At 48.5% G+C, this 27,451-nt stretch overlaps 1 protein-coding gene across 1 annotated transcript; it reads right to left on the reverse strand.

The window, feature by feature from the left end:
* Positions 1–1,352: 1,352 nt before the first annotated feature.
* Positions 1,353–26,427, reverse strand: LBH (LBH regulator of Wnt signaling pathway). The gene is made up of 3 exons (XM_004418177.3): positions 26,190–26,427; positions 23,477–23,579; positions 1,353–3,975 (listed from the first exon to the last, which is right to left on the reverse strand). Exons 1-3 carry the CDS (start codon positions 26,213–26,215, stop codon positions 3,787–3,789), a joined length of 318 nt encoding a protein of 105 aa, XP_004418234.1. The 5' UTR covers positions 26,216–26,427; the 3' UTR covers positions 1,353–3,786.
* Between the last annotated feature and the right edge of the window lie 1,024 nt (positions 26,428–27,451).

Here is a 27,451-nt window from a genome sequence, read left to right on the forward strand (position 1 = left end):
ATTGTTCATTGCTACTATATACAAATGCAGTCAATTATTGTATATTGATCTTAGATCCTGCAACCATGCTGAACGCATATGTCCATTCTAGTAACTTTTTAAAAAAATATTTCATAGGATTTTCTACAGAGACAATGCCATCGGTGAATAAAGATACTTACCTGAGGGGCTATGTTCTAATAAACTCCATCCTTAGACTGTGGAGGGAAATAGAGGGACAACCTAAGGTGATGATGGTCGAGGCTGGCAAGTCACCCCAGGGCAGCAGATCTGTAGATTTAATGGTTCTACGAAGGCTAGTGTTAAAATGACTGATACTCTATTAATACTGGGGGACACCCTCAGCACAGATCACTTGATTATCTACTCTCACCACGGTTATGAGCCCAGATGTTGGCTGAGTAAAGGCAAAAATATCCAGCCTTGGGTTAGAAAAATGTCCCCAAACCCCATTCACAAAGCACCACCTTCCCTCACTTTGACCTCCATGAAGCCTCCTTCCTGGTCTCTGGGCCTTCCATCTTGCCCTCTCCAATCCCATCTCCATAGAGCCAGGTTGCATCAAAATGGAAATGATACCATTCTGGCCCTGCACTTAGAATAAACGTCCCACTCCTTACCCAGGCCTAAGCAGCCCTCCTCTGAACCATTTCCTCCTCCTCACCTCCACCTATCGAGCTCGTGCCAAGCCTTCTCTCTGCAGGAAGCACTCTTTCCACGCACCCCATTTTTCTTGCCTTGCACTCACCAAATTTGTCATTTAATTTTACACTAACGCAGAACTATGAGGGCTGGGACCACTGCTATTTTGTTTACCCCAACATCTTAACATGCCTGATAAGTCGCAGGCACTGAATAAATGGTTTGAATGATTGCCGGAGCCCTCTTCAGCTACATACACACTGGTCTACTTGCCCTCCATCTTGGTGAACAACCTTACAATCTATTTCGGTTGTTTCTCTTCCCGTAGAAAGGTGGCTTAAAACTGTGGCTGTGTGTTAAAATCCCATGGGTGATTCTAAAAAATACTAATGCTTGGACCTTACCCCAGCCCATTGAAATCCAAGCCTCTGGGGGTAGGATCCAAGTATTCGCATTTCTTTTTAGAGCTCTCTTGGTGATGCTGATGTGCACCCAGAGTTGAGACCCACTGGCATAGAGGGAAAGGCTGCTTTCCTTTAGCCAGGGGATAAAGAACCATCGATGGGCTCACCCTGGAAGGGCCAGCAGGTGGGCTATATAAGAAACGGCACTTGCGACTGCCCCTAGCTCGGCCTCCTGTGAGTTGCACCTTAGTCCTGGGCTCTGTTCACTCCAGTGGAGCAGCAAGGAAGCAGGAAACCAGACCAGAGTGGAAAGCATTTTCAAACTTTATTTACAACTGTCACAGTGACAAAAAGTAGTTTGGAAAAAAAAAAAAAATGCTAGTTTCTCCCTGAGCCTCAAAAAAGAACAGATAGAAGTTACAGGAGGTTCATCTTACAACAGGCATTTTTACTGAAATACTAGGGTTTTTTTTTTTCAATACGATCAGTTAGAAATACACACGGTACCTAAAAAAAAAAAGGAGGAGGCCAGACAGGAGCTCAGCCACTTATCCAAGAGTGGCTGGGTCCCCCCAGCAGGCTCACCGCTGAGGGTCCTGACTTCAGCTGTCAGCCTCTGGCCTGCTCAGACTCCAAATGGTCATACAAAGGGGTCTAGTGACCAGCAAAAATAATAAACCACCTCCATAAACACACATATACACAAAGTAGATTTGTTATGCAGTTTACAAGCACGTTCCCATCATATGGCAAGACCAGGACAGATGACAGGGAGGAGCAGATGAGAGGGAGACACGGAAACACGGGATTTTAAAAGGCAAGACCCCATCCACAAAGGGCGGCAGGCTGAGAATGCTGCTGTGGGGGAACAGAGTGAGGAGACTGCAGCCAAGACGGAAGGAAAGGGAGACGAGAGAGACCCCGCAGTACAGGCCTCTCCCTCTTCTGCAAGGAGCTGGAACAAGTTATTGCCATCAGTGTGTAACACAAGCAGACAACACAGAGGGAGGGAGCAGGGTGCTGGGGTAAGCGTCGGCTCCCCAGAACCAAATCCTGCTGGCCAGCAACAGCACACCCTCGGCTTTTGTCTTCCTGCCCCAACATTCCCCAGAGCCACACTAACCTTGAGGTATTACATACAACTCTACACGCAAATCCAAAACCGGGGTCAGCCTGGACTGACTGGACACCTGAGGGGATGCGGTGGGTGCCTCAATCGACTGAGTTTGGCCTCAGGGCTCTCGAGCCCACCTCTTAGCCACACAGTCCTGCTCTGAGATGGAGACAGTTTGAAGAGCTTGTCCTGCAACCTGCTGCTCCAGATGGTTCTTAACTACGATAAGAAGCTCTAAGTCCAAGGCTAGCTTTCTCGTGCAACTGCCCTTGCAGGGGGCAGGTGGGAGGTGGGGAGGGATGAGGACCACTGTTCAGTGCTCCCTCACTATACCGCCCTCCCACCTGCATCCGGGAACAACACGGGGAGAAGCCAGGGATCTCATGACACCCTTTAGTTTCAAACTCAATCCCTAGGCTGCTACATGAGAGCCTTGGTCACCCCCATTCAAAATTCCCAGGCTCTGCCAGCTCTCAGGACCTGCACTGAGGCTCACCTCCCCAACAAAAAGCAGGAAAAGTCTCCTCTGCTGTCCACTCAGCTCCCACCAGAAAAAAGGGCCAAGCGCCCCCAGGGGAGTGGTGGTCAGGCCGGCTGGAATCCACAGCATGCTGGGAACCACCCCTGCCTGACTGCTGTGGCCAGAGGCTGGGCAGGGCGGTGGCAGGAGAAGGGGCGAGCAGCCTGGGAGAGCCCGCCTGCTCTACGCCTCCGCTCAGACTGGGGCCAGTCTGGGGAGGAGCAGCTGGGGAGGGACCTTCATGTCCAAGCGTCCACTTCAGGCTCCAACAAGGGTGGGAAGTGCTCTCACTACTCCCAAAGGGCGGGGGGGGGGGGTGGTGCAAAAAAGATACACCAGGGGAGAGAAGCTCAAAAGCGATGGCTCCTAAAACCCTCTAGGTTACCGCAGGTCTATGAACCTGCCACAGCAGGAGCACAGGGTCGGCGGAGAAGGAACAGGGACACCTTTGTCTTTCCCTGTGCATCACCTCCAGCTGGCTTTGCAGGCAGCCAGTTTCCATGGCTCTCCTTTACCTGCCTCCCTGTAACAGACCAACACACCTGGAATAAAAGCAAAGGCAGCAGTGGGCGAAACTGGAGAGAGATGAGGACTTTGTGTTCTGATGCCCCAGCAGCCAGAAAGAATGCTCGCTGGGTACTTCCTGGCTGCACTTCTCTGCTCAAAGTCTTCTTTAAAATGTGTGTTTTCTCTTTTGTCTCATGATTGTTTTCTTACCCCAAATGTTCTTTGCTTGCTTTGTACATCCCCCATCCCCCCGCCCCCCAGAGCCCACTGGAATCCCACCACAACCTCTAGCCTGCTCGAGTTCAGATAATGATCTCATAGATCCACCCACTTCCCCACACCCCCCACCCCTGCTCGAAGCAGCTTCCTTTCTCAGAAGGCCTTGCAAATTGTCGCAGAGGGCTCCACTGCCCGACACATTTCAAAAAGAGAAAAGAAAAGAAAAGAAAACCAACTCAGTGATTTGCAGGTGCAAACGGAAGCCATCGTTGGACATTTTCAGAATTGTGGTGGCTCCCTCTCTCCTTCCATCATACTGGGAAAGAACAGTTCAGGTAGAGATGCTGTCTGGCGTGACCCCATGGGAGCTGGCGGGGACTCTACTGCTCCTTGCTTTCTTTCGCCGTCTCTTCACAGTTGTCCTGCTCATCCTCCTGGACCAAGAATTCCTCGGGGGGCCACCGGAGCTCCCCACTCTCCACCTCCCCCTCTGTGGGTTCCACCACAATGGAGGGCAGGCGGTCCTTCAGTTTGCAGCAGCGGTCGAAGTCTGACGGGTCAGGAAAGATCTGAAATAAAAGCAGAGTGAGCACCAGTCACGCACGGATCTGAGAAGAAAGATTCCGTTCCTTCATCGCACACACGCATGGAGAACTGAGCATCTGCTGTATGCCAGGGACGGTGCTCCACCCTCAGGATACTGAGGGGTGGAAGGCAGGAGCCAGGGAGTAAACCTGGGGCAACACAGGCAACCACCCCTCAGCAGACTGGGACTCAACTCCTGAAGCTGCAAGTTTTCAGGGCAGTGCCACCGAGTCTCAAAGGAGTGTAGCTCTGTTTGTATTTTTTGTTTTATTTTCAGATAAAAGACTTCAAGATCACGTCATCCACAGTAAGTCACGTCTCTATTTGCAGCAAGCATTTTACTCGAGCAGCCCAAACCAGACAACAGGTCCCATAACATTAAATCCCTCCCGGGATGATGATCAGCACCGCGTGTGAGCCAGCTACCAGGTGCTTTGCATATATAGTTTTGAACAAACACAGAAAGACAGGTATTGCTAGTGCTATCTTTAAAAAGTCTCAGGCTTGGAGAAGGAGGTTGCGCAAACCATACAGCCTGGAAATGAGTGGTGGTGGAATGAGAGTCACACCCAGGCCTGTTTGAGTCCCATGCCCACGCCCCAGCACCCCTGCCTCTCAAGCAGACGGGTCCTGACCTAGCTGCAGTTGTAAAGTCAAGGCCAAATCCTGGTGGACGGCAATCACAGGCAAGCTGGGAACAAAATCCCAGGCTCCTTTTCCACCTGTGAACACCTCCTGGCTCCTGGACGGCTCTGCACCTGGAAGAGTCTGCTTCTCTTTCCAGAGTGCCATCAATGAGGCTTCTTTTTTTAATGCCTACTGTGTGTCCTGCCCAGAGCTGGGAGAGACCCCAAACCAGGCTGTAAAACGGAGGGCTACGTCTGGCTCCGCGGATTCCCTTTGCACCCACTGCCCTGCGACTACAGCTGACCCAGTTCTTTGCCCAGCCGCTTAAGTACTTAATCCGATGGGCTGCTGGCCCCTTGCATTCACAGCCCTCGGTGACACACCCAAGAGCCGGAGAGAGGAGTCTCTGAGACACCGGGGCTCACAGAATCACAGATGTTGAGAGCCACATGGCACCTGCAAGTCCAACTCTTCAAACCTCTCCATTTAATAGACAAGGAAACCTCGGCCTAGAGGGGTCAGGAGACTTGCTCAAGATCACAGCTTGTTAATGGCAAGAGAAAGGAAAGAAAACCAGGAGCGGGTGGAGACACACACACGAAGAGATCCAGGAGATTGTCAGAGCCTGGCTCAGATCGAGACAGGCCCACGGCAGCAGACAGGCGTCCTCTGTTCTCAGGAGGTAGAAGAAATGCTCTCCTCCAGACTCAGGCCTTCCCACCTTCTGTGGTGCCCAATCTTACTGCACCCCGACCCCAAGCAGCCCTGTCCCAGTCAAGTCACTGAGCACATCACAGGCCACGTGAGGCTCCTGGGAATCATGGGCCTCGACAAGACCTCCGCAATCCCTGCAGACGAGTGATTATTAACCATTTATCCAATGAAGCCCTATTGCTGTGGATTAAGCCTTAAGCCAGCCACACAACCAGGCATCATTAAAGACTTAACAAGGCTCATAAAAAGTATGGTAATGGCAGCCAGGAGGAAAACAAGCCAGGAGAGGGGCTCGGCTAGTGGGGTGAAAGGAGACGGGGGCTAAGTTTAGCCCCACTCCGGGCTTTCTCTTCCTGATGCGGCCAACCCTGCAGTTCTGCCCTTGGACTGTGCTCTGCAGAGAGACCTGCACCTACCGAGCAGGCAGAGGGTCTGGTAGCCTATTTGGGCCCTTCCTCACTTCTCCTGTGGAGCTCAGGCCCCCTCCCTGGGGGTGAGGACACAGGTGCCTTCCAAGCTGAGCTTTGGGAGCGAGTGAGGGGAAAGCCTGCCACGGTCTACAAAGCTCTTTCAGACATCACCTAGTTCTGCTATGTTCAGTGCTGTGCCTTTTGGAAAATGAATGGATGCCTCTGGGTCAACACACCCATTTCACAGATAGAAAACTGACCAGGGAGAGTGGGCAAGACTCTGAGCTCTAACCATTCAGCTGCTGGAGGCCCCAGTTTCAGGTGCCAGGAGAACCATCTGGGCAGCCAGGTCCAAAAGATGAGCTTCCGTCTGGACAGTTGTTCTATATCTTCAGGACCCAAGATAGAGCTGTCAAATATCAGAGAAGATGGACAGCTGGCCCAGAACAGACCTGGGCCCCTGCCTTTGCCCTCTGCCCTCCAGCCCAGGGCTGCGCCTACCCTGTGACTCCCTGTCGAGAGATGTGGCAACCAGATTCTAATTATGATCACCCAAGCCAAGGAAGAGCAAAAGGGACAAGAAACAGCAAGGCCAGCAGGAGGAGGAGGAGGACAGTGACGGCGGAGAGCATGTGATTTCACTCTGGGCTGGGAATAGGTCTTTAAAATTAGGGGGAAAAATGTTAAAAGGATGACGATGATGATGGAAGATATTCCAGGCATATTTGCTGAGCAGAATCTCAATCTTCACAATAATCCTATGAAGTATGTAGTGGTGTGATCCTTATTTTATAGATGAGGAAACTGAAGCACAGAGAGGGCAAGTGACTTACTCAAGGCCACACAGCTAGGAAGTGCTTGAATGGAGACCCAGACTCAGACCTGTAAGACTTCAAATGAGGCGTTCATTTGATAACATGTTGTGTCAAGCCACAGACCCCAGACTCTCCCTATGTCCTTGACATCAATTGTATAAACCCCATACAAAAGATGATAAAACGCTTCGAGGACATATGCTAAATTCAAATTGGCATGTCCTCTTTGGAGCCATTTCAGCAGGACTAGAGTAAGTATTTAATCTCTGAGCAAGAGGCAGTGATACTAACACAGTAATTAAAATAACTCCAAACAAGGAGTTTCATACCACAAGCTGCACAATTAAGTCTTTTAAATCCTTAGGGGACGTCTGAGCATTGAACTTCCGATACCGCTTAGTTGCCAGAGAACTTTGCTCCTTGAATTGCTCAAAGCAGGCGCCATTAAAAAAAATGTCTTTTACAAAGCCTGTTAATTGCATTTTAAAAAATCACTATAATCATCTAACCCTTCCATCAGAGATTTTATTTTATTATCAGATAATGTCAATTTACGCCTCTGAAAATTGTAGCTCTCTCCAAAGACAAACAAGATGCACCCGGAACCAAACAGCTTCTCATTTCCTTATAGGCAGACAGAAAGCCTTGCAAAGTGTTGCTGAGTATTTTGCCAGCACAATCTTATCTCCAACAGCTGCTTAAGAGGCTGACCCTAAGGAGGTCAAGATTTTTCCACTAAGTCATGCTTTTTAATCATCTAGGCAGCAGAAAAATGAGAGGTTGCAACTGCAAATTGACGGGGTGGGGAAGGCAGTGGAAAAAAGGACTCAAGTCAGACTTGCCAAGCACATGACAGGTAGGGTTGAGGCGGAAGGCCAGTGCAGTATACTGTTTGTCTGCAGGAACTGGCATGGAATAAAGAACTGCCCCTGTTCCAAAAAGAAACTGCTTCTGGTTAAACCTCTTACTCCAAAGAGTCCTTTCTCTCTGGAGGGTGAGGGAAAAAAATTCCTTTTCTCTTCTCTCTGCAGCAAAGGCTCATCTCCCTGAGTCCAGAAAGGAAGATGGGGAGGCTCCGAGAAGCATTTCCCACCCTCATCCGCAGGGCAGGGCAGATCTAGAAGCATCCGTCCCCAGTGGGATTCCCTCAGCCCTGCCCCTTTCTCTCTCTGCCAACACTGGACTCTACATCCAGGGCTCATGGCTTGGATGCAACTCATAGACACCAAGACCCTCCTTTGCAAATGAAGTCTTGAAGATCCCACACACCAAGAACAGCCCAGGTCCTGCACCTCCCACTGTGTAGGCATAGCAGGTGTTCAGACTTGGTAGTGGTGAATTTTATAGGGGACACTTCTTCAGGGGCATCCTTTGCCAGGTGGCCTCCAATCCCAACAGGCCCTGACATTCTGGAAACTCAAATGAGTTCACTTGAAAGGTCAGTGGAGTTTTAGGACCTTCTAGGGGGAAGAAATGGGCTGTGAGATGTAGTTTGGATGCCAATATACTGGAATTTCTGGCTGTATAGATCAGAGCTGCCCAATAGAACTTTCTGTGATAATAGAAATGTTTTCTATCTGTGCTGTCCAACAGTAGCCGCTAGCCACAGGTGGCTATTGAGCACTTGAAATGAGGCTAACATTTTTAATTTTCTTTAATTTTTATTAATATAAATGTATATGATATATGTAAATATAATATAAATTTAAATATCTGCATGTGGCTAGTGGCTACCGCATTGGACAGTGCAAATATAAATGGTTAAATATGAGGGCAATGAAAGCAGGACTGTGCAGGAAAACTTAGGATGTTTGGGTGATGGACCAACATGGGCAGCCTCAGAGCAGAGAAGTCTGGGTTGAGGGTGAGCACCTGCAGATCAGAAATTAGTCAGCAGGCTCTTTGCTTAAGTATAAAAGTTGCCTGTCAGTCAGCTCCCATTTCACCCATGGAGAGGAACTGAAAGATAATACCAGGGCTCCAAAGGCCCGAAATTTGGGGGCCTAGCTATCAACTGGCTGCCTCTAAGCCAGGTGACCTAAACCTGGCTGCCTCTGGGGTAGGGAGAGGAGAGAGATGCCTGGCACCTGGGATGGAAAATGTGAGCGATAGTGGTTGGAGTAGCCCTGCCCTGTGTGCGTGCATCTCTCAGCCATCACCCCTGACAAACCCGAGCTGGCCACAAAGAGGGAGGAGGGCTCGGCAAAGAGCTGAGAGATGCTAATAGGGAAAGCAGACACCAGCAGGTGGAGGAGATGAAAGGTGGTTAACTGGACACAAAGGGCTAATTACCAGCTCTGCAAGCTGAGTCCTCCGGAGCTTGGACATCCTGCTCCTCTTTGCTGGAGTGGAACAGAGGAAAGAGGCATGCTGGGGTGGGGTGGGGTGGGGTGGAGAGGGGAGGTAGGGCAGAGGGCCTGAGATGAATAACCAGGTAGCTTCCAAAGGCACTGAGAGGGATCTTCTTCAGCATACAAAACCACACAGTGAGCCTCTCCCCTTTCTGGTTCCAGAAGGGAAAAAATCAACCTCAAACTTGCTATGGAAAATCACCCCTCCCACAGGTAGACTAGGAGTCCGAAAGATCTGGCTTTTACCCTGACTCCACGTCTTATTATCTCTATGACCGTGGTCAAGTCATTTTAACTTCTCTGAGCCTCAGTTGCCTCATGAGTAAAATGAGGAAGGAATTTCCACTTTACAGTATTGTTGGAAGAATTGCAAGATGCTGCCTGTAGCGTACCAGCATAGAACCCAACAGGCTCAAAGATATGGAGGCCCACCCCCCTCCTCTCCTCCTCTATAAATTGGGATGAATCTTAATTCCTAACTTGTAGGGCTTTGGAGATACAGGTATGTGTGAACATGTTCTGTAAACTTTAAACTCCTAATGATGATTCTTATTAGGTAAAGCTGGGGTCCCCAAGGAGCATTTAGAACGAGGGACTGGAAAGTCAAGAGCTGTGGCTTGGGACAGGAGCAAATTAGCGCTGCTAGGCTTGTGCTCACAAACTCTAGGCCAGGCTCTTTGGAGAAATGGTTGTGACTTCCTCACTCCCCTCCCAGCGCCTCTGTTTTCCCAGGGTATGGGTTAGGCAAGTTGGAATGGAAGCCACTGCCTTGTCTGGATCCCAATCTTTCCACGGAAGCCCCTGCAGCTAGAGGTCTTCCCATTACGCACCTCCCCTCTCAGCCTACTCCAGGGGCCTGCTGCCTGGGTAAGTCCCCTCATGTCCCTCGGCTTCCCAAAGTCTGGATTTCTTATGTTTCCTGGAGAACAACAATGGATTGGCCTTGTGTGTTTATTCCTTCCTAGGAGGGGCTGGTTGGTAACAATAGGCAGATCTCTACCAGCATCCTGCTCTGCCAAGGGCTGAATGAATGCGCAGCAGCTAATTCAAATGAAAAGTACACCCTGCTTTTTGTCCTCTGATAATATGTGAAGGCAAGAAATACGTTCTTTGAAATGCTTGCCTCCTGCTATTTTATCATTATCATCACCATCATCATTATTATTACTATTTGCATTTTACTAATTTTTTAAAGTGAAATGAGGCTGGTAAGAAGAGAAAGAATTATAGCAAAGGGGCAGAATGGCTACTGACTGGATTCAGGGAGGGAAGAATATTCTCTGGTCTCCATTCGGATGCTAGTCACCTCATTCTCCATCTTTGAGACTCTCACCTTGCTCAAATCTGCCCTGGACTGGGACTGCGGGATATCTACCTCACCCTCTCCTACCCTTCTCTGGTGTCTCTAATCCTACAGGAGACTTGAGCAGAGATCTGGGGCCTTATAAGAACGGTTGGTTCTCCTTCCTTTGGATTAAAGATGCTTAAGCCTCCAGCCTTGAAACTTAAAAGAAAAGGAAATGCTCTGGATAAACACCATCTTTCATAAACATCTCTCAAACACACACGCATCCTGCAAGTCAAGAGTTCCAAGTTCCATTAATTAGCACTAATTACCACTGATATTTCTGGGCCCAGCTGATGGGGCTTTTGGAATGTTAGAGAATGCTTCTCAAAGTTCTTCAGGGCAGTGAGATCTGGCATAGGTGATTTCAAATACCCATATCCTATCAACTACATCATCATTGCTCTTTGGAGGGAAGATATGCCTCCCAGTCACCTCTGGGCCTCTGGGGATGACAGCTCCCTTTCTCTATCCTCTTCCATTGGTACTACCCAAATGTCTCATAATCACACCTCCTCTCTCTCAGAAAGCCCAGACTGACATGGCTTCCATTTCCAACCATTCCTTCATTCTTGGCTTTGTAGATAAAAATCTTGAATATCTGGCCTGGTTCCACAGCCTTCTCATCCTTGTCTGGAGTTCCCTTCCTACTCCCTACCACATGGCTTCCAAACCCATCCTTGTATGGAAGCAACTCGTTCAAGTCTCTAAGAACTTTCTTACAGCCCTGCCCCACGGCCTTTGCTCAGCCTTCAGTCGCCACCACCTCTGCAGCACATTACCAGGCTGGTCAGCTTACTTCAGGCCTTATGCTCTCTCCTGATTCTCATGACCCTGCTCAGGTTCACCTGACTTGTCTAACCTCATCTTCTCTGTGCCCTTCCTGGACTTGGTGTCATCTTCAGACTCAGGCAGCTTTCTGGCTTCACCTGTCCATCTCAGGCTGAGGATTCCCCAATCTACAGCTGCACTTCCACATTCCCACCATCTGTGAAATGTCTCCACTTGGATGACATCCACCACCTCCAACTCACCTTGTCCCAAAGTGAGGTCATCAGCTAATCGACCCTCCTTTCTTTAAGTTAAAGACTTTTTAAACTCCCAAACAGGAAGCCTTGCTTGATAGTAGGTCCTGTAAAAGAGGCCTGGAGAATTTAGTTGATCGTAACTGCAGTACTGATGTTAAAACACTGAAGCAAACAGTTTCCTAGAGCTCCATCATCTCGTGGAGGCCATCCACCCACAGGGCGGTGAGAGTCCTGCTGTCCTCTGATCAGACATATTCTGTTCAGTCTAGAGCAGTGGTTCTCAAAGCTCAAATCCCAAGTTCCTTTCAGGGAGGGAGTATCCATGGAGTTAAAATATTTTCTTAATAATACGAAGATGTTATTTGCCTTTTTCCCTGTGTTGACACTTGCACTAATGGTATAAAAAGCAATGGTGGGTGAAATCGCTGGCACCGTAGCAAGAATTAATGAATGCAGCGGCAGCACGCTGTACTTGTAGTCATCATGTTCTTCACCACCTCACACTCACAATTTTAAAAAACTTAATGTCCTTGATGAAGCAGTAAAAATTAATTTTTATTAAATATTGACTCTTAAGTGTATGTTGTTTTAATGTTCTATGTGATGAAATGGAAAGTCAGCATAAAACACTTCTGCTGCATATGAAAGCCCAACGGTGTCCTCAAGGAAAAGCGCTTCTGTGATTGAGGTGCAAGCTGAACTAGCCACTTTCTCCGTGGAACATCATTTTTACTTGAAAGAATGACTGACAAACAAACTATGGTTATTCAGACTTGGGTATTCGGCAGACATGTTCTCAAAAACGACGAAAACGAGCCTGTCACTTCAAAGAAAATGACTGATGGTATTTGTTACCAACGATCAAAATTGAGCTTTCAAGCAAAAATTAGAATTTTGGAAAACTTGTTTCAGCCACCGTAAGCTTGACAGTTTCCTAATACTTGAAGAATTTCTCATGAGACCAGTGGAGATACTAACAAACATAATTTTTTGATATTATATAATGAAACGTGTCAACATTGGCAAGCTCTGCATAACTCAGTGAACTTGCATTTCGAAATGATCAATGCACCACATTAAAATATCAAGCGTGGGTAAAAGATTCATTCAAAGTGCATGATGGACTAATGGATTTTAATGTACGAGTACAAAAAGTTCATAGAGAAAGTTTCAGATTCCACGTTGCCACTAACCTTTAAGAAACTCCACTTGTCGAGTTTTGGTGAAATAGCAAAGAAAAATAGCTGAAAAGGCTACTAAAATATTTCTTCCTTTTCTAACTACATACCTGCATAGGCCCGATTTTCTTCATTTACTTGAACCAACACATATGGCAACAAATTGAATGCAGAAGCTGATATGAGAATCCAGCCATCTTCCATTAAGCCAGATATTTAACAGATTTTCAAAAATGTAAAACACTGCCTTTTCTCACTAGACTGTTTTCGTTTTGGAAAATATATTTATTTTTATTAAAAACATTTATATTAACATGTAATGGTTTTATTATTTTAAAGGAATTAATAAATAAAAAATGTAAACACTGTTTTAATATCAAAAGATATAACCCACATAAACAAATACCTCTAGGGGTCCTGAATAATTTTTAAGAATGTAAAAGGGACTGAGATGAAAAAGTTTGAGAACCGCTGGCCTAGAGAAAAAAACAGCCCCCAAAAGATGACCACATAAGTCAAGATAGAAAGACAATATATTTTAAAGCTGGAAAAAGTTTGAGGGGAACATAAAAGGTGCCTTTAAATATCTGAAGGGCTGACATGAAGAAGAGAGCAGATTTTTTTTAACTCCAGGGGGTCCAATCTAGGATCAGGAGGGAGAATTTCCCCTCGTTATACAACATTCTAACGAAAATGGTAGAATCAACTCTCTCCATTGTAGATGGGGAAATCAAGGCCCAAAGAGGTGATGTGAGTTGCCTGAGATGACAGATAGTGGCAAAGCCAAGATTAGAAACCAGTTCTCCAGACTCATAGTCCATAATCCCGCTATGGGGAGAGGTTCTGAGCTCTGTGTCACTAACAGCGTCCAAAGAACGCCTAGGTGACCGCATGCCAAACTACCGTAGAATGTATTCCCACATCCAGTAGGAGACTGGCCCAATCTCAAAGGTGCCCTCCACTCTGAGATGCTATGGTGCCACAGTTTTGATTCCAAGGAGAGAGTATCTGTCCACGATCTCCCAACTTGTTGTTGGTGTACTCCCTGAAAGAATTTTGAAAAACTGTCTCCTTTCACATGTTTTTAAACTGACACCTAACACTTCTGAGATATTATAAATATTAACATTTTAAAATAAAAATTATATACCACTCTTTTAAATATACTCAATGGCTTTTAATACTATATCAATTTGATATCAACCATCACCTATTAAAAAAATCGCATAAACAAGCTCTTAAGTCAAATCTTATTTCTTTCTCTACTTGAAACTGTATTTCCATTCTACTTCTCCATAGAATCTTAATATATTTTTATGCTTGAAAGTTTTAGTCATTAGCTTTTTTCATAGTTCTCTACAATAGAGTACACCTTATGTACATAAATTGACATTTAATGTTTTTATGTCCCATGACCCTAAGGCTTGTTAGTAAAAAAAAAACAAAAAAAAATTCTGGATTTGCTTATTGCAGCTACTAGTATATAACTGACCAATAAACATACCACAAATAATTATTAAACACAAAGGTAATTTTTTTGATTGGTTTCTTTATGTGATAGATAAGTGGGATTTATGGAAATTCCTAGACAGTTACATTTTGAATGGTCCATTTGTTTGATGCCCCTAAGGTTTCCACACCCTGAGAAAAAGTACCTCAAAAGATTCAGGCAGGCGAGGGGCGAGTCCTTCTCTTATAAAGGGGAGGAGGGCAATGTTGACAGGAAAGGTAGGAAAAGAAAATCGGTGAAGCCTGTCTTCAGGAAATGCAATTTTAGAAAAGCAACCAAAGGAAGCTAAAGATGTGGAAATTGATTTCCCGAAAATGCTCTCTGCTGTCATATCCCTTGGAAAGTTTCTGTGAACCCCAGGGGTGGCTGTCCTCCAGTTTTAACACTTTGTTTAAACGTGAAGTGGTATACACAAAGAAGCATTATTAAGAAGTATTTTGGTGTGAAAACTTCCAATATTAGGACGCCAAGGGAAACAGCCAGGAAGGATCCTGATGCTTCGACTGCAATATCCGAGGGGGCAATGACCAAAGAAATACAGGAATCATCATGTAGTATTTGCTGATCTTTAAGAATGCTTCCATCTAAGAGGATATATTCAACTCTTGCAGAAAAAAATTCCTTCATCTAACAATAGTGACACCAGCCTCAGGAAGTCGGACACCAACATCATTATCCCTTCGTGTCCACATACACATTATGGCTCAATTACATTTTTTCTTTACTCACTGGATTAAAGCATATTTAAAAAAAAAAAACAAAACTTTATCACTACATAAATGGAAAACTAGTACTTGTCATAAGTAGTGACCATAAAAATACACTAATGTTTTTTAAAGTTTGTCTGTGTAACACCTAAATTAACTTTGTAAACCACCAGGAGTATGTGGTCCTACTGGAATACTGGCCCAGGCTGTTTACTTGTTGCAAAGAACCTGGAGCCTTGCAGAGTTGTTGGGTAGAAGATCCTTGGGCACTGGGCCCAAGGCTTCCATCATGTTCAGATCTACTTCTAAAAGCCCAGTCCATCCTTGATTCCAGGAAAGCAATATCTCTAAACCATGACCATTCCACGAGCCGAACCTGGAACCCCAGGAAAACCAAGATGGCTCAGGGGATTAAGCATGCATCTGTCCAACTTTTGTCAGCCTCCAGGCTGAGGCGACTTCACTGGTATTCCTCAAGGTCACACAGTGCTCCAATGTCATTAGTAGAATCAAGGAGACAAGTAGGGCAATCGTGGACCCATACACATTCGTAATCCACAGAGCGTGACAGCATACCCACTATGGGACAAGAAAATGATCACTAGCTATTTTGCAATCCTGGCTAAATGTTGCCTAAACATCATCAACTGTTATCATCTCATCTCTGCTCAAAATAAGCAATTAACAAACTAGAGGAAGATGTACAACATCTCCTAAACACTTTAAAATAACCAAACACCTTTCTGACTCTATCTACAAAGCTCCTGTTTTCCCATCTCTGTAGAATTTACACCCCTGAGGTTCTATTTGCCAGAGCTTTCAACGCTGGGAGCTCATATTTTGAAAAACTCTTTTATTTGCTTTCTATTTTTAAGGTAATATATAATCAAGAGGCTTAATGATGTTGAATCTCTTTGAATCAGTAATTCCACTTCCAGGAATTGATTCCAAGAAAACGAATCAGACCTGTGCAGAGATTTACGTAAAATGATGTTCAGAGCAATGTTCTCTATAAAAACAAAATATGCCACAACCTAAATATTCAGCAATAAGAAGTGGTACATAACAAAATGAAATGCCATTTTACAAAGAGAACCAAATGACAGGAACGTAGTCACAATATTATAGTCAGTGAAAACAAGATTCACTCTAGCATGTCCAGTATTATGTCAATTGTATATTTTTAAATGTAAATGCATAGAAAAATACTGGAAGTAAACATACCAAAATGTTTTGAGGATAGGAATATGAGTGGTTTTTTTTTCTTTGTACTTCTTTATATCCTCCTAAATTTCTAAAAGGAATAGATATTACCTTTATAATTATCGCACACACACACCCTTAAACCTTTTGGCTCAGAAATTCTATTCCTAAGACTCTGTCCTAAGGAAACAGTATAAACTATGGACAAAGATTTATATATAAAATGATATATAAATAACTACATTATTTATGAGAGAAAAAAATGTATACAATCTAAAAAATTTCAACAATTGAAAAATGGTGAAAAAAATCACATTGTAACTTTGATATAATATTGTGCAGTTATTAAAAATGCTGGCTTTGAAGGATTTTTAACACAAGTTCTACTGATGTGATGCTGATGACTTATATACTGTTAAGTAAAAACACAGAACACAGCTCTGTGTGATTTTGGCTACAGAAAAATACAAGAGCATTGGAAAAGAAGGCAAAAGATGCTAAAATGTTAACAGTTGTGATTTATGCATGGTGAGATTATGGTGACTGGAAAACAAAAAGTTGAAAGAAGAAAATTAAAATTCTAGACTGGGCATATGTTACTTTTAAAATTTGAAAAGTAAGCATAAGAATAAAAAAATGTATACTTTATCAGTAAAAATATGAAATTACTGAAAAAGGGAGAAAGGAAAAGAAAAATTTCCTATAATTACAACACTAATCTAAAACAACCACTATTAACATTCCACTGTCTGCCCTTTTGGTCATGAGTGAGTGTGTGTGAGTGTGTGTGTGTGAGTTCATGTAAGCATCCGAGAGTGTGCAGGTGTGTGCATGTGAGTGTGTGTGTAAGTGTGTGTGCATGTTTGGGTTAGTGTGTGAGTGTGAGTGTGTATGTGAGTCCCAACAGGCCCCTCAGGCTCTGTCCATAGGGATCAGTGGCTGAGCTCGGTGCCGTCCATAGGGATCAGTGGCTGAGCTCGGTGCCGATCACACACCTTGGGCTAATGGCCACTTACTAAATTAGAGCTTATACACAGGGCTGTGTCTGGAGAGAATGTTTAGGAATTTAGGAAGCCAAGGATGTCTCTCAAATCAAGGGTGAGAGCTCCAAAGTAGAGGCAGAAGGTGAATTCGAGCCATACTATTAATTCTGTTTGGGAACCATCTTCAGGTTCAAGTTAGGAGAAAGTCAGACCTAGAGACTGAGGTTTGTAAATGCCCTCCTTGCTCAGGCCAATTCTTCTTTGGGTGAGAGATCCAGAACCTTCCTTCCCATTGGCTTTCAATAAAATTCCTGGCCGAGAAGCAAGTAGTTGATGCTGCTTCAGCTAAATGCTTGGGTACTTCTAGATAGTTGACCTAAAAGGAGCTTCTGACAGTGCAAGGCAATTAATTCTAGTGGGGAGGAGGCCAAGAGAGCTCACAAACTTCCCCTGAGGTCAAAACGCTAGCTGGACAACAGTCTGGGGAAACTTTTGACAACTTTTAATGTTTGAAAGACAAGTCTGTGCAATAAGGAGCCCTCCCCAAGCTAAGGAGTGAAGCAGCAGACACAGGATTTGATCTGCTGATAAAGAATCCTCCTGAGGCAGGCTCGGGGACAGGGAAGGGCAGGTGGTGAGGTGAGAGGCAGCAGAGGCAGCAGGCACAGTGGCAACGAGATAGGAAAGGAGTGAAGGCCCAGCACCTCTGAGCCCCACGTGAGTGAGGGCCTGTCTTTATATCCTCTGAGGATTATTTCAGGATTCGGGCCTGAAAGATCATGTCAGGACATTCACTAGACACCCAGGAATAGCTCTGGGCTCCAGTCACAAGATCCGCCACCTAAACTCATCCCTTTCCCTAATGGTACAATCCTCCTTTCTATCTAACTGGGGAGACTGGGTCGACGTAGAGAAAATGCTGATTCTATAAAAATCTATGCCATGGGATGGTCAAGGTAGAGGGATAATTCTCAGTGCAGGAAAGGGGGAGAGGCAGGGTCCAATCCATCATTCAGCGCTCATGAAGCAACTACTTGTAGGACACTGTGCCCAGCACTGTAGGAACAAAGAGCAGTCAGACACAGACCCTGGCTCTGGGGAGTGATGAACACACCACCACTTGAGAGGCCTCAGGCCTAACACAGGTCCTTTGAGAGAAGGCTGGGCTGTATGGTTCTAGTGTGTAACACATTGGCTAGGAAAGTGAAGAAAGCTTGTTCTCTCCCTGGCCGTGCTACAGACTCACTGTTGTGACCACAGGATGTGTGCTGGGGGGGAATCCCCCAAGGGAATAATTCCAGCCCTCTGCAGGCCCTACCCCGGGGGCATTCCAGAACAGTGAACACGATGTTTGAGTCAAGGCTTTGGGCATAGGAAGGAAGGTGCTGGGTCCCTCATACAAAGCAGACTCGATCTGAACAAAGTGGGCACTGACTCAAAAGGAGGCAGTATGTGTGGACACAAGCCCAACACTGCTGAAAGAGACTGAAAGAGACAGACTCCTTGTGCTTCTGCACCATGTGGCCCTAACTGCCTGCTTCGCATCACATTATTATGATTTGTACCGAGGAGGGCGTGGGGTGGAGGCGGTAGGGACAGGAGAAAGAAAACTCTCTGTGATTCCAGTAACATATTGTGTCCACGGCTGGACGTCTCCTGCCAAGTGCTTTGGAATTTTAGTTTTATGTCTCTCTGGGGACTACTGAGGCTTTTTAAGTCTGATGTTGTGAAAGATGATTTCCTGGTGACTATGGGACTTCTGTGCGGCTGCTCAGCAGGGCCTTCAAGACCCTTGAGAACATGTGGGGTCCCACAGCTGGGGGTAACCAGGGAGACAAGGGGCACAAGGAGGAAGAGACAAAGGTAGGTGATGAGTTATGGCCAGAATGGCCTCGTGAGCAGGGCTTGTGGGAGACGGAGGCAGGGACACAAAGCAGGAACGTCTCTGAGCACTTAACCCAGGGAGGAAGCTCAACCTGCCGCTTATTTCAACACGTGCATTGACACAGGAGGGGATGGCACAGGGAAAGCCAGGCTCAGAGGCTCTTCATAAAGAAGGGCTCAGTGTGGACGGGAGTGGAGAGAAAGTGTTTTCCGAACTGCTGCCTGACATCAGTGATTCAACTGAGCCTGTTCTTTTGAGAGACAAGTTGCTGCTTCTGGTAAAGAGCGAGGAGGGGAGAGAAAGAAGTTGGCTATTGTTGGGCTTCAGAGGTAGAAGAGGCTGAGCATTCCTGTCCAGGGAGAGGCTAGCTCTCAGCCAGCAGAGTGCTTTAGACCTCTCCTAACACAGAGCAGGAACTGAGGCTCTCAGACTGCAAGAAGCAAACAATAGGGCTGTGGGAAGAGGTCAGCCCCCACCCCCCATACAAAACACCAGGATATCCCTCTCTCCTGTCTTGGGAGACACAGGGGAAGATGCAGAGAAGCTCTTAGCTCTGTGGATCAAAGGGAAGGCACAGGGCATGGGGCACCACGGCGCATAGACAGCTAGCTCCTTTGGTTTACAGCGCATCCTCGCTGGCTCCCATGAGAAGAAGAGCCCGCTGCCTGTCTGACAGGGGGATGGATGTCAGATGGTAGGAGTACGTGACCAAGAAGAACAGCAGAAGGAATACCAAGGGTGGCCAGTAAGGGACATATGCTGATCAGAGAGGAATTTAAAGAGCCTAGGGAAGGATAAAGTTATCAGATCTTGGTCCAGATGCTTTAGAAGGGACAGTTTTAAGTGAAAACCACGGAGCCATATCTCTATCTAGAACTTAGCAAGGGCAATAAAACCACAGAAGCCTTAGCATGCAATGCTGTGGGGAAGTTAGGCAGTATGGCCAGAATCCCCGTAGCCCTTGGGTTGTGGCAGAGTCAGTGTTCACAGGCAAATGCCCAGGCCCCTTCCCCATACAGAGCCCAGGACAATCCACGCACAGCAAGGAAGGAGACCCAGTCAGAGAGGCATTCGAAAACACTACACCCTAGAGCCCTGGAACCAAGGGAGGGCCCTGCATGGCAGCCGCTGACTCTCTTCCTTGAGTTAGGGAAAGGAAGAAGGCGTTAGGTGACAGAGATTCCTGTCCTGAGGGGCCAAAGAACAGGAGGCCCACAGACATAGTGTGGGGAGGGAGCTGCGGCCACCAGGGACATAAACGTCCTCATGGAGACCTCGCCGCTCAGCCAGGTGAGCTGGCTGCCGCCCACAGCCAGCTCAGCCAGCCCGAAAGTACTCAGACTTTCTAGTAACCATTTACTCACCCACCCGGCGGGTATCCAAACTCATGTCAAGTGAGTGTGCAGGCATGGATTTCATATATTGAATTGACTCTCTAAATGAATGTTAAGACAAAACAAGGCACCGGCTCTGTGGATTCTTATACATGCCCACAACACAGCACTAACTTCCTAAGCACAAGAGAGAGGGCCCACCTGAACCTTCAGGGGAGGAAAAGGCATCACTTGGAGCCTTGATAGGCATGAGCCTGAGGGGGCCCTTTAAACATCCTAAGGCAGAAGTGAAGGCGGCTGGCTTTAGAATCAGGAGACTCAACTTCCCTGAAACCACCATCCACTTAGCACCTGCTCTGTGAAGGCCCTGAGCCAGAGGGCACCCAGAGTCGGGGAGGGTGCAGGAGGGGTGATGGCTGATGGGCACAAGGAGGGCAAGAATTATCCCCCGGCCTCAGACACCTGGGCAGGGAGGAGGCCAGGCAGGACCCATATCCTCAAAGCCCAGGCCGCACTATTTCAAAGCACAAAAAGCCACAGTGTTGAAAGAAGAAAGAGGTCACATCTGGGGCAGAGAAATTAAGAGAGCTTCATTCTGGGTAGGTCTAGAAGGTGGGGGAATGATCGACAAAGTCCAGTGTGCCTATTTATTTTATGACCTTGTTTCAAGGTCAAATCACCAGCCTGAGATTCTACGTCATCTGCCAAGTTGGACTTGATGTCTCCTTCCCAATTTCAGTTCCTTGGAAAAGCAGGTCTTGGTAAAGCCACGTACTATTATTACCCTCAGGAGGAATGCCAAGAACAGAGCTCTGAGATCTCCCGCCCCCGGATCTGAGCCCAGCCTGAGCATGCACAGCGGACGGCTTTGGCCAACTGCAGGCCCAGCCAGTTCCCAGAGCTCTGGTGGGAATGTGTTTAACTGGATGGCACTAGCTTTGAGTGGGCCCAGAAAATATGTCATATGACAATTGTCAGACCAGCTCACTGCAGAGCCCTGCACCTGGCATAAACAGGGATGAGTGGAGGGGTGTCTGAAGGTGCAACAAAATTAGATTAGAGATGGAGGTGCCCTCTCAAAGTCCTAATTTTCTTTCAAGAACCAGTCCCAGTCTGACCCCCTTCTTCTAAGCCTTCTCGTTGCTACCCATACCTGGATTGACTGTAGCTTTTGCATCGCTCCACCAGACTACCTGCATTCTAGTTGTCATGTTCATGCCTGCTTGTTTCCCACATGAGCCCTGGACCCTCTGGGCAGCACTCAGCATAGTATGTTGCACACAGTAAGTGCCCAATGATTGTTGTTTGGTTAAAGATTACAACGTCTCCCCGTTCTGTTCATCAGGCAACGAGAAGACCTTTCTGAAATCCTGTGACAGAGTGCTTTGAAGTTCCAGGTAAGATATTTTGGAACTGGGCAGTAGCCCCCACCCAGGAAGCAGGGACAGACTTCCTGAGGGGCTGTGAAGACTGGCCCGCAGTACAGCATCGCAGGGAAGATTTGAGGGCCCTTTGCTCAGGCGTCCCTGAGACATCTCAGAAGCCCAGAGGCAATTTCATTTTCCTCCTGCCATTGCAGCCCCGACTCAGGCTTCCTCACCCAGTGTTGCAGCCCCTTCCTCCACTGTCATCTGCCCTAACCCTCAGATCCAGCGGAATGGTCTGAAGGACCTAAAGGTTGAGAAAACTGCCCTGTAGGACCTGAGCCTTTTCCTGGGACCTATTCAAAAGAAGAATATAAAAAGCACACAGAAGACGTACCGACGACTGTGTTTGAAAAGGTTCTGTGATGGAAATCTAAAACCCAGAACTGAAAGAAAATCTCACCTTTAACCACAAAGAGATTCAGTCTGATTCAGTGACTTGGAAACTGGTATCCAAAAACACCCCAGCCGGTGGGCTAGGAAACTTCTACCCTCCCACAGGCTGTGGGGCCTTCAATTGTCTCTCTCAGACCCACTGTGGGGTGGAGGGTATAAAACTGCCCAGGAAAGGGTATTCCCCCTCCTGCCACACCGCCTCAGGCTACCCGAATACTTATTTCCAGCCAGCAAAAGGGGCTTGACCATACTGACACAAAACAAAAGGGCCTTCTTGAACCTCCCAAGCGTGTCTGAGGGTGACTCTGCCGTCACCTGCCAAGTTACCTTACCCAACCTTAGCTTTCATCTCGGCTCTCTTTGATCACCCTCCCTCCAACGCACCCTCCTGGCTTTCTGTTTGTGTCTTCCTTAACAAAATAAATGCCCCTGGAACAGTTCTAAGGAATGACTAGCCAGAGCAAGTCTAGATTCTAGCCAAGATCCAACCGAAGGTACAGACACGGGTATATCACAAGAGCACTGCTCTGGAGTTCGAGACCCAAGCCACCCACGCAGGCTGAGCCTGTTTCCCCATCTGTGGAACAGACCAAGAATTCCCACCAGAGCTCTGGTCAAGGGCAAACGAGGAACATCTGTCAAATGCATGGCCCACAGCAGGCATTCAGTTAACACCTGCTGAATAGGCCCATCACACCCCCGTGTGTCTTCCCCGGGGCCAGCCACCCTACACAATTTCCCTAGCCCCAAGGTCTTCCCTTAAAAACAGGCTCCTTCCTTCCCCAAATATAATAACCTAGGAACTCTCCTTGGAAATCTAAAACACTTCACTGCCCCGGAGGCAACTGCAGGTGCTCTGAAGCCATCCAGGAGCAGTCAAGAAGCAGCATGGCAGAAAGAGCACCAGGAGAAGAATCCAAGGGTGTTACTTAAGTCATTTTTTTTGGTCCTTATCTATTTTGGGTCTATTGCCCAGGACGATCGTAGTCTAAGCTAAATTCTGGCAATGGCATCCCTGAGATAGCCTCCCTTTGGGGGAAGTTCTCCTCAACTCTAAGTAGTTGGAACATTAACTCTGTTGGAGTCAGTTGGTAACCATCAACCTGAGGAAGAAAGCAGCATTTGACACAGCTACCCTTCCATCAGACCACCAAGCCACCTCTGATAGTGATGTTTCTACTGCCCATGGCATGGCTGCGAAGGGAAGGTCTGGTCTGAATTGACTGCACGAATCAGTTCCCCCTTTGCTGCCATGAACGGGAGAGTCCACAGCAGCCAGGATGACTAATTAATAACACTGGCTCATGTTTGCTGAGCCCCTGACTGTGTCCAAGGGACTATGAATGCTTTATGCACATCACCTCATCGTGTTGAATCTTCACCACAATTATATGAAGTAAGAACTATTGTTGCCCCATTTTACAGATGAAGAAACAGGCTTACTGGCATCAGGGGACTTTCCAAGGTCACGTAGCTCTTATAAGTGGCACTGGGATGCAGAACCAAGTCTGCCTCCAGCCCCAGCAAAAGCCACTAGGCTCTAAAGAGCCAGAAGGAACCCAGTAGGTAACTCACCTGATAGGAAAGGCCATCCTTCCGGGGGTTGAGGCCAATCTCCTCCATGGATGGGGTGTTCATCATCACCTCAGTCATCTCGGCTGATCTCAGATAGTCAGGGCTGCCAACAAACCCAGACCAAAAGTCAACAAACACACGTACTTTCACATTCCTACTCTCGGTGTGTTCTGCTGTTAGATCAGGGGGCCGTCTGGAGGCAGGATGAGAGGTGTTCAAAACAGAACTCTCAGAAAAACAAGCTCCCCCACCCTGAGGAAGTGCCTTACGAGCCCAGAGCATCAGGGCTCTCAGCGTCAACTGACAAAGCCCATTGTCTGAAAACCTCCCTGGCAAATCTCCTCTTCCCTCCTCTCCTGTGCTAGTCCACACCGGCACAGAGCCACTCTGGATTTTCTTTTAAGTCACAGAACTAGAAAAAAATGAAACAGTAGGTAGTTGAGTCTGTCTGTCTATATTAAAACCAATGCAACTCTTCTCCAGGGGCACTGCATATTATTATTGTTACATAATAATACCAGGTAAACCTCAGGGGAACAAAGTCCAATAATGTTGCCTTCCTAAATTTCTCTCTGTCTCTCTAGTGTTCCTTTTTGCAAAATGTCCTACTTAAAGCCCCAAGGGGTCAGCTTTCTGCAAGCTTCACATCTGCCATCCAACCCCTTTCTCTAGCCCCAGCCACAGCAGCTGCAAGCTCACAGCTTGAAAAACATCCCCTGGATTAAAAGCGTTAAGGATGCCTGGACTCTGATTGCAAAGGAAATTTCCAAAGGGGCCAAGCTGGCCCACCAATGGCTGACATGTGAAAGTGCTTTGTACTCTGTAAGCAGGATACAAATGTTCCATTATTCTCACACAAGCCATGGGCACATACAGGGTCCTGAATGCATAATGCCAAATAGCACATACCAGAGTCAATGCCCTCGCTACGTAACACCCAATATTTTCACCATCATGCCTTTACACATGGTTAAAAAAAAAAAAGTGGGGTAGGATTTAGAAAGACTATATCTAAAGAAACAGGGGTACCAAACTCTTCTTCCTTTTATGGTGACTATATAGGGTAGAAATGGCATTGGATTTGGAAACAGAAGCAATAGGTTCTGATCCAAGCTCTGCCACTGAAGAGCTGTAGGATCTTGAACAAGTCATGTAACTTCTCTGAGCCACAGGTGCCCCCTTTGTTACCAGGATGCTGATAACACATATCTCATAGTTATGCTAAAGAGCTAACCTCTGGGAAACAAAGCACTGCAAACCATGCAGTGCTAATCAACTATAAAATAATGCCAAACCTAATTTCTCAGGGAATAATAACCCTGATGGGCCCTAAAACCCACCTTGGCAAATTTTGAGTGGCCAGGGGCACAAAGCTTCCAATAGCCTTCAAAGTCTCACCCATATGGCACCTGGCTGCTCACATACCATGGAGGTGGGAGGGAGGGGACGCCTAGAAGGAGAGGAGTATGCGAGCCTCAGGGGTGGGGGAATTTTTACTTTGTTATGCGAGTTTAGTCTCCTCTGTAAGCAGAGCCAAGCTGGGACAGGGGAAGGGAGACTAAGGGAAGATGCTGGGCTTCCAGGTAATTTTAGGGGCAGGAGCCCGGACTCCAAAGGTAGTTTCCTCCCAGGTCATGGAAAGGCTGCCGCCGACCCCCAAAGAATTGGAGCAGAAGGGCGCCCACAGGTCTCTCGCCAGGCTCTTTGCCTGATGTAGGGGCGCTCGCTCCTCGCTCCGGGCTGTGACGCGGACCCGAAAAGTTGAAGCAAGAAGCATGAACTTTCCGATTCCTGGGCTGAGCAGGACGGCACCAAGCTAGAGCCTGCCGGGCCGGACTCTCCTCGCCTACACCTGAGAGCGCGCTCCGGGGCCGCCAGCGCTCGCCCCCCAGGCCGCTCCTCCTCTTCCCCAGCGCAGGAAGGAAGCAGCAGCCGGCGCGCAAGTCCCAGCGGCCAGGAGCCTCGCTCCGCAACCAGCTGGGCGCCCGCAGCGCATCCCATCCAGTCCCGATCCCCGGTCGAGTGCAAACATCCTCTGCCACCCAGCCGGCCCGGGTTCCGTCCAGCCGGACCAGGCGACGATGACTCCTCTCCAGCCCGGGTTCCCACAAAGGCGCGTCGGGTTTTAGGGGCTATAGAGAGGAAGAGGATCGAGAGGGAGCAGCGTGTGCTTGCGCTGCTGCTTGTGGCTTCTCTTGGGTTACATGTGGGGAGAGCGTTTTCCCCCCACCCCTAGGAGCTCTGCAAACGCCACCGCTGCACCAGCTCAGCCCGCTGCTGCCGGCCTCGACGCCGAGACTTGCACGCAAACAAAAAGAAAAAGGGGAGGGGCCGGAGGAGAGCAGGAGCCCCCCTGCGCCAGGCGGGGCGCGCGCCTTCTGCAGCCCTCTGCATAAGGGATTTTATTAGCGGGGTTCAGGCGTGACCCCTGGTTCTCCCCCCACCCCACCACCACCATATACACACCCTCCCAGCCGTCACTTAAGTGAGGGCTTCGAGTTCACTTCCTTTGTCTGGATGTTCTCAGCACCACCTCCCCCCCACCCCCACCTTTGCAACCTTGACGTTGACTCCTGCACCGGCCGGGGCGGCGGGTTAGTGCCGGGCGTCCACGCCACCAGGTGCCCTCGCACCCGAGCCGGCACGAGCAGGCGCCTGGGCCCCGCAGCCACGGCCGCGAGACGGATGCCCGCCCAGGGCGCAGGATACTCACCAGTGAATGGGGAAATATACAGACATGAAGTCCTAGGGGAGGCTGACCCACGCCCTTGTGATTTAAAAACGGTCACTGCGTCCCGAGCAAGGATGTCACGGGCGCAGACAAGAGCGGCAGGCAGGGAAGCAGGCGGCCGAGTGGGGGCACTGGGCGTTCGCCAGTCCGCCTTCCGGAGACAGACCCACTGCCAGCTGCGTCGACAGTGAAGACGGAGCTCTCGGTTCTCCACCGAGCTCGCGGCACCACAAAGAGCCCGGGAAGCCGTATTTATAGGGGCGGGGGCGGGGCTTGGCCCCAAGAGCCCCGCCCTCCCTCGCCCACTCCTGGAATAACGTCACCAAAATCATGAATGGCTTCAGCGCTCGCAGCAACTGCCGGCGACGGCTCGGGGGCGCGCTCGGCCCTGCTCCCCGATGGCTGTGGTTTGCTGCAGCTTCTAGTCTGGCCCCCTCCCCACGACTCACACACGCAGACACGCGGGGGGACACGCGCGCGCGCACACACGCACGCACCGGGCTGGAGTTCAATGTCAACGCCGCTTCGCGCTTAAAAGCCCGCCCGCGTCGGCGACCCCCTCGCTGCACACACCCCGGGGGACTCGGGGGCAGAGGACTGTGGCGTGAGGAGAGCGCTGGGGCCGGCTCCGGACGGGACCGCTCGGCGGCCGCGCAGAGCCGGCGCGGGGCGCCATCTCTCATCCAGTGCTCTCTTTTGCACCCAGTCGCTGCCCACACCTCGGGACCCCTCTTCAGCGTTCATCCTTCAAACTAGGCCTCTCCCTGGCATCCTCGGCCGCGGCACCTCGATCGCCGCGTCCGAGGCGCGTCTCTTCTATCCCGCGCAAGCTGCGTGGAAAAGGGAGCACAGCTGAAAAACAGGCGGTGGGAAAGTGGGAGGGGACGCGGAGCTGGGGGACCGAGTGCCCGCGGGGGTTGCGTTAGCTTGCAAGGGGCTGGTTTGCAGCCCTGAGAACCGTGGAGGGTTTTATTTGTGTGAGAAAGGATGTTGTGTCTTCGTAGGGTTTTTCCATCGGACACGTAGACACACCGCCGGCTGCGCGGGGCAAAGGGTGCGGGTGGGCGCCGCGCAAGCACACCTTCCCAGCCTTGGCTCCCAGATCTGCTCCAAGGAGAAGAAACAAAGAGCTTCAGCCGGCCCCCTCCCACACTGCCCGGGAATTGCAACTCCCGGGGTCTGTCCAGGCGGTCAGGCTGCGCGGCCCCCAGAGCCGGGATGGGAGTCTGCCCCTCTGTGGCTGG

Source organism: Ceratotherium simum, chromosome 11, assembly GCF_057802395.1.
Source record: "Ceratotherium simum simum isolate JZ-2026a chromosome 11, ASM5780239v1, whole genome shotgun sequence".
Taxonomy (NCBI): domain Eukaryota; kingdom Metazoa; phylum Chordata; class Mammalia; order Perissodactyla; family Rhinocerotidae; genus Ceratotherium; species Ceratotherium simum.

What these genes read in the sequence shown, in the direction of transcription:
- LBH (XM_004418177.3), bottom strand. Translation starts at nt 26,215, where the DNA reads ATGTCTGTATATTTCCCCATTCACTG. An exon ending in GTATATTTCCCCATTCACTG is followed by an intron (nt 23,580 to 26,189) that starts GTGAGTATCCTG and finishes GTTTGTTGGCAG; the next exon opens with CCCTGACTATCTGAGATCAG. An exon ending in AGGATGGCCTTTCCTATCAG is followed by an intron (nt 3,976 to 23,476) that starts GTGAGTTACCTA and finishes CTTTTATTTCAG; the next exon opens with ATCTTTCCTGACCCGTCAGA.